General features: G+C 31.7%; 1 protein-coding gene across 1 annotated transcript; it reads right to left on the bottom strand.

The window, feature by feature from the left end:
- Positions 1-3,855: 3,855 nt before the first annotated feature.
- LOC110030597 lies at positions 3,856-7,045 on the bottom strand (the record flags this gene model as incomplete). The annotated part of the gene is given in 4 exon segments (XM_020733377.1): positions 3,856-4,088; positions 5,274-5,405; positions 6,048-6,089; positions 6,684-7,045. Coding segments are annotated over 4 exon segments (524 nt in total), but the record flags the coding sequence as incomplete, so codon positions are not given.
- Positions 7,046-8,000: the final 955 nt, after the last annotated feature.

Raw genomic sequence — 8,000 nt, 5'->3', positions numbered from 1 at the left:
TAGGACGCAATGGAGAAAAAGGATTCATGTAGACAAGCTCACTTAGTGAGATAAAGACTTGTTGTTGTTGTATGATCGTGTATATTATAAAAGCTTTGCACCCAAAATTTGGAGCAAACCCTACCCCCTCTCTGTTGAAATCCTAATATACTGAGATAATATTGCACAATATTCTACCTAATCTCAAATAATAATAACAAAACTGTTGACAGCAGGTAGCAGTTTAAGAAAGGAAGATTTACAAACATACTACTCAATTCCTACGTATTTACATGTATAAAACCTAAACTTTAACTTTTACGTACATACCAACTTACCTATCCATGGAAAGATGTACAAACTTTTTTAAAGTTAAGACGGTGGTATTTTTGCGAGATATAAAATATTTGGGTGGTTTAAATGTAAAAAAAAATAACTGAGGTGATATACATATGTAAATAAATAGGAATTGGGTGGTATGTATGTAAGTTCCCCTTAAATTTTGATATTTGAGCGAGAATTTGAAAAATGGATGAAAGAGGGTGCTAGATTTTTGAATAGAAATGTCTATGTATGTAAATGCCTCGATGATTTATTGGCAGTTGAAGCTTTCCAGGTCAATCTATCACATCAAAACACAACAATTTTAACTTTTAAAATGTGAATGCATGAGAAAGATGGCATATATCTAAAAATTGAAGTTTAGGTGTTACATATATAAACACATAAGAATTGAGTGCTATGCATGTAAATCTTCCAAATTTTAAATACAACTAAAGCCGTGTAAAGGTTGTCGTGTTAATTGGTTAATTTCCTAATTTGACACCACAAGGAAACATGGTTTTCAAAATTTTGGCTGGCAGCTCTGATATCATTGGAACAAATGCTCCAAATTGCAGTGAGATCTCCTAGTTCTTTAAACATCTAAAAATATAAACAACCAGATATATATAAAGCCGGGCAAAATTTTTAGCTTAAACCTTTATGATGATACTAAAAAAGTGTTATTCAATCTGTTATACTTAAAAAAACATATTTTAACCTACTTTCTTGTCCTTTTTTAATTTATTTTGCACAATCATTCATGCAAGAAAAGGTTTGATTGCTAGAATTATTTTGATGTCACGAGTTAAATAAAGAAATTAGCGATTAAGCATATATAATTAAATGTTTAGAAACAGCTACATATCATTTTTAACATAATAAACACAGGTATCATGTGGTGCAAAATTGGAGCCAGATTTCAGAAATGGAATGCAAGCCACAACTAGGAAAAATTACTGCGTGTGGAGAGCGCACGCAGAGCTGCGTGCCACCCCCGCACGTATAGCACAGCAACCCAAGACTGATGTGCGGCTGCGATCCGAGAGCGCATGCAGCTCTGCGTGCCCTCTCCGTGCGCAATAAGAGCTCCACAACTAAGGGTGTAAACGAGCTGAACACGAGCAAGCTCAAGCCCAACTCGTGTTCGGCTTGGCTCGTTTAAAAATATCACTGTTCATGTTCAACTCGTTTATATTTCGAACACAAAAAGTTTGTTCGTATTCGGCCCGTTTGCTTAACGAACTGAACATGAGCTATTTGTGAACAAAGACTCATTTTGGCAATCCTAATCACACAGCCGTAGGATGTTAAAAGTTGGGGCAAGATTAAACTTATTATTTATATTAAAACATAATTTAAATAAAATTTAATATACTTTTATTCTATAAAATAAAATAAATAATTTTTAAAATATTGGATTCTAATGCTCACTATAATATATATATATATATATTACAAATATATATAATTGATGAGTTGTATTTCGAGCCAAAATAAGCTGAACACGAACAAACAAATCTTTGTTCGTGTTCAGCTTGTTTATATATAGAGCAAAAAAAAAAAAAGTTTGTGTTCGGCTCGTTAACTTAGCAAATGAATCGAACACGAGCTTCTTAACGAGCCGAACGCGAGCTGTTCGCGAACAAAGAGCCCTAGCCACAACTTCAGTATAATCTAGAATAGAGACTAACGAGTAATCATACCTTTATTTCAGCATCCGAATATGGTGTTGCCCTTAATCTGCAGAAAGAATAGAGCGAATACTTGTTCAGTAAACAAATTGTGTGCAATATATATTCTAGTATAACATTAACTACATCAGATTTAATAAAAAATTTAACAAAGAAAATCCCATAACAATAAGGAAAATACCAAATCCATATAAATTATAGATTTCTGATCAGCAAAACACTTTATCAAAATAAATTGGTGAAGAATTTGTACAAAAACTAGGCTTCAACCTTAAAGCGCTTACAATCGAGTCAGAAGCTACTCAATTTATACTATGTTGTAATTACACCAATTAATTTCTTTTCACGCTGATTACAATCGGGCAGCAGTACATAATTACAGAAATATAGCCATATAAATAATTGTTTGTGCTTCAACATTGATAAACAGTAAACTGTTCCTCTAGGCTTAACTGTTTTTTTTTTAAGGTTCTTTCTCTTTTTTGGGCAGGGTGAGCGCTTGAACACGCCACCTTAGATTTCTAAACTTTGTTTCCAATCATTAAGCTATGCATTCGAGCATGCTTTTTCAAGGGTCTGACTCCTTGAACACTCCTTAATTTTAAAAACCACATTGGTTTTAGTGCAATTTACCCAGAATGATTTTGAATGGACATAAATCAGTTTAGTTAAAAGTCTCTTTTTCAAATGCCGTGTAAAAAATTTTAACTGAAATAAAATTTAATTCCTAAACTTAAATCTATTGTTCGCACTCACTTCCAAAAATTTCTATCCATATTACAATTGGTCCAATCATTTTCATTCCTAACTCTAGACACTAATTTTATCAAACTGTAATGGGTGCATTTTCTACTCTAAGTAGTATAAATCCATTTTTTAATTATCATGCTTTCAATAGCTATCACTCCAACCATTCATGTAAAAGATCATTCATTAATTTGGCCAACCAAATTTTGGTACATGCATCTCAACTTTAGTATTTCCATCAATAACAACTATTATATATTGCATATTTAAACATCCTTCTAGAATCCATTTATAATTTTTGCAAAAAGACTTTTCATTCCTTCCTGTAAATAATAAATTTATTTATGATAATTGGCTCAATTTTTTAAGTAAATAAATGTTCTAGTTTTTAAAGTATGTGTTTCTTCTTGCAAAATTATAGGCAACTACAAAATCAATATAGCTTATCTATCATCTACGCACAACCATGAATCATCTCATAGCTAATGCTATTAAACAACATGAACATCCAAGTCAATTCTAATGAATATCCTTTCTTTCTCATCTCCTCATTGTATTAGTTAATCCATCTCTTATCATAACACGTTTTTCTAACCATCATTTGATCCAACATAGAAGCATAAACACTAATGACTTTTTTTAACCATCATTTGATCTAATGAATATCCTTTCTTTCTCTTATCCTCATTAATAATTGTCTAATGAATCTTCATTTTCTAACCATCATTTGATCGAATGAATATCCTTTCTTTCTCTTATCCTCATTAATAATTGTCATCCTGGCAATAAAAAATCATAGCGCTACTCACTTTTTTTAATCTAAATTAAATAGCCACTGCTATCCTAGCCCCATTCCAATTATTAACCTTTCCAAAATACAATAAGTTTCAATTTAATTTCTTGTAAACAATATTATAATTCCGCTAATCATGATGTTTATATATATATATATATATATATATATATATATATATATATAGATGTACATGTATATACATATCCATGCTAAGCTGGTGACCATTGCATCAAACAACAAACTTTCCCAATTACAGATTATTTGAACTGAACCATCAAAACAAAGGGAAATAAAAGAAGATAAGTTGCATGGGAGAACCTGTCAAGACCCAAAACAGAATAATGATGAGACATAGTAAAATTATCAGTTTCCCAAGGGCTAGATCGAAAATTTGTCCTTTGATCTCCATAATATGCATCTGAAGTCCAGTACCAATCATCTTGTTGGAAATGCTGATAAGCACCAGGACCATAGTCCCTCCAATTTTCATAGCTCCTCTTATATTTCTTTTTCTCTCGATTGAATATTCTTTGCATCCTCCTGATACGTTCCTTTGAAAAGATGAAAAGCCACCGAATATTATGTTAATAAAGAAGGAATGGTAGAAAAAATAGTGAAAAACAAGTGATTCTATAACCTTTCTTTCTGAAAATAAATCAAAGAAAACTATTGAAAAATATAATCAAGCAGGCAATACAACTCCAGGAATCATAGAATTTTTTAGTCATTATCATCATTGGCATCATTCTAATTGTTTGAGGCTTGTTTTATAGATCATTATTCCACATTTTGATTGAGTACTACATGCAAATCCTTTTCCACATTTCTATCACCCAACTCATTGGTGTATCTTCCACCCTTAGTTATACATTGCCAAACCATTAATGTCTCATCTAACATCTTATCAATGCTACTCCCTCAATCTCATTAATTTGAGTATTTCTCACTCTATAACTCTTGATTTTTAATAAACTTCACATAACTTGGGCAAATTTTCTTCTTCATTTCCTCTAATTAAAAAAAAAGAAAAAGAAAAAGGAAATTCTCCCGTATATTATAATAAGTAGGCTTATAATAAGAAAATAAAAGTAAAAAAAGGCTAACAATTCAAAAATGGCACTGAATAATTTTTTTAATCAACAATTCCTTTTTGGGTACTAACCAATTGAAAATAGTTTCATAAATCTATACATGAATAGGATTGTTCTTTAATTGCTAAAAGGACAGAACCCTCCCCACTAACTTTCACAAAAATTCTATAACCTATGCATTGCATACACACATACATATATCTTTAATTAATTTTTTACTAATAATATACATAAAATGCGCTAAACATTCATGGACAACCAAGTTTTTTAAGTTTTGTGGCTGTATGCTATCAAACACATAAATCATTTTTCATGTAATCAGAGCAAATAATTCAATAAATTTTCGATACATTTAATGTCCATAGACTTGATTTGTTGTTTGTTTTTATGTATTTAGATCAATAATAAAGCAGCTAGCACAAACATAACTTCTTAGCTGGCCAACGAAATTTAAGATCATTAGTGTTTAGATTAATAGAGTCAAACAGGGCCTCAACTCATTCATATTCACTCATTTCCACCTTTAAATATGAGGTTTTTCTAATCGAGGGTTTACAATGACCATAGTCCTGCCATAAAATAGTCAAACAAACAAAATAATTGGAAGAACACTAAAGAACAACAAATTCAAGAGAGTATACTTACTATTCTCTCCATTTTCTCCTTATGCTCCTCATTCATTCTGCAGTAATATCTTCTCCAAGCTTCTTCCTGGAACCTTCTACTTGAACCAGCTCTAGCATTTCTCCAAGTTGACTGGGGCTCTGACCTGTTCAGCTTTCAGAACAAAAAAATAGAATAAGGGGGGTTAATTTTGTTACAAGAAACATGATAACTCCAACAAAAAGTACATTACACTATCAACTAAGAAACTTATATATTATATATTGCAGCCTGCATTTGGAAAATTATAGAGCTTCAAAATTTTTCATTCAAATTGTAATATCAGTTTTGTAATAGTATAAGCCAAATCTGAATAAGCAACATCCGCTTGTTCATGGTCCTATGCATTGAGACTGAGTCATATTGAAATAACAACATCCACCCATGCTCACTCACATGTATGAGAGAGAGAGAGAGATTAAAAATGTATTTATTTACAGAGGACTGTGCTAATGAATTCATACATTTTTATAGATTGGTTCACATATCACTGGTGCGATGAAATAGTCATACAAAATTTTTTAATTGACTAAGAAAATACACCATAATACTCGGCTCATAAACTAAGAACACTCTTATATCTGAGTCCGCCACTCCATCTCCTTCATTTTCTTTCTTTATATGAAAATTGCCCAAAATATAAGAATATAAAATAATTAATCCATTTTTCAGGAGTTAATGACTTAAAGCAACATGCCGTTTAACATTAGCAGTAAAAGAAAATAAGGAATGGAGCAGAATCACAAGTCAAATTACCTCAGTATAAATCCAGCTAACACTCCTGCGGAGCTGATAGACCTGCACAAATTCCATTGATATGAATTGGGAGAAAAATTTTACAGTAAACATACATATTTAATCAAATTTTCTATAGTTTTTTTTTTTCAAAATAACATAATTCAAACAATTTAAGTTAAATTAAACATGAAACTGAAAGCATTCACTTGCCACTGGATTTCAACAACTACCATGAGCAACATAGCTAATGAAACTTAATTGTCCTCTAGAATGAGCTATCCGGTGAGGAAATTAGCGCATTTAGCATAACTAGTATTTTCCGAGTTCAGAAAGATCATGCACCCAATCTTCATAGATGAAACCATTAAAAAACCTGAAACTAAATCTTAGGAATGCTCTATAGCGTCAAAAATCCATAAAATAATTCCGGCACATAGACTAGTGATCTCCCCCTCTTCCAAAATTTCTGAAGCCCTGTGAAACATCCTGAGCCTCACGCATAAACGCCCATTCAGATACAATCACACATAATTCCGAATCGCAGAAACCAACGGCAAATAATCGCTCAGATAAAACAAAAAAAAACAAAAAACAAAAAACACAAAAAACGCATATCTGTAAATGGAATGAAGATGCAAATAGAGCAGGGGATACCGCGGCTGTAGTTATAGTCGCGCCGATCAAGCCGAAGATTAGGGCACCCCAAGCTGGAGAAACGTGATCTCCTTCCTTCCAGCGATTGCCGCTGGCTTTCTTTTCCACGGGATTCATCAGCTTCTATCTCTTCGTCTAATCGACCAAATGTTTAATCAATTGCCACTCCCATAGTCTGAAATCGGAGCTTTTCCTCATCGCTCGATCAAAACTGTATACCGAATTCAAAGAAAATCAAAATTCTCGCCTTCGGTTTCGAAGCTCACGAGCTCTATATAACTTATCTTGCCCCTCATTCTGCACGATACGACAATATTATACGTTGTTCTACTTCTCAGCTTCTTTATGGTTGACAAGTTGGACTGAACCCTAAAAGCACACAAATTTAGCTTTATCGATCCTATAACTTTAATAGCTCTAACTTTAATTCCATGCTAACATCTTATCTTGTAAATAATTACTTTTCCCTTTCTAAAATCATTATGGCTTCTTCAATACCTAAATAATTGTAATCATTTTGAGGTTTTCTTTGTAGTGTATTCATTCCATTAGGGGTGTAAATGAGTCGAGATTGAGCGGGCTGAACTTATGTTTGAATCAGTTATATTTTTGCTATTTGAAATTTGCTTGTGTTTGAAATGACCCATTGGCAGTTTGTCTGTGTTTGACTTAAAAGAATATTTATGTTTTATTTTCACTCGTATTCTGCTCGAAACTTGTGTAAATTAATGATAAGATATTGGATAATTTAAAATTAGATAAACATATATAACATATTATAATATAAATAACTTACTTATTTCCTTTATAATTCCAGTTTGAAAAATTTGTTGGTATTCCACTCATTTACTTTGGGAACGATTAAATGTCAAATTCCTTAACGAGTTGAATATAAGCTGTTCGCGAATGAGTTTTATTTGACAGCCCTACATCCCAATAAATAATTATGTTTATTTTAGTTCATTATGTTTTTTTCCCATATTAGTTAAACTATTATTTGTAAATCAACATATTGATATGGTATAATCTCTTCTTATTTATTAATTTCAATAAATAAATGTTTTGTTATTCATTCATATCATATTGCTCTACTGCTAGAAAGCTTATTCTAGTGTTATATGTTTCCTTGTTTAATTAGCCTCAATTATTGACAAATTAATTCAAAAAATATATCACTTATATATAGTAGTATTATGTGTACAATATAAAAAAATTCCTTAGAAATAAGCATGAATCAGGCATTCTTTGCCGAGCAAGGACCACAAGCTTAATTAGTCAACAACATGAAATTCTAGAACACAATAATACTATAGGGGC

This window comes from Phalaenopsis equestris, unplaced genomic scaffold, assembly GCF_001263595.1.
Source record: "Phalaenopsis equestris unplaced genomic scaffold, ASM126359v1 Scaffold000741, whole genome shotgun sequence".
Lineage (NCBI taxonomy): Eukaryota > Viridiplantae > Streptophyta > Magnoliopsida > Asparagales > Orchidaceae > Phalaenopsis > Phalaenopsis equestris.
This window is presented reverse-complemented; position numbering and strand designations above follow the sequence as displayed.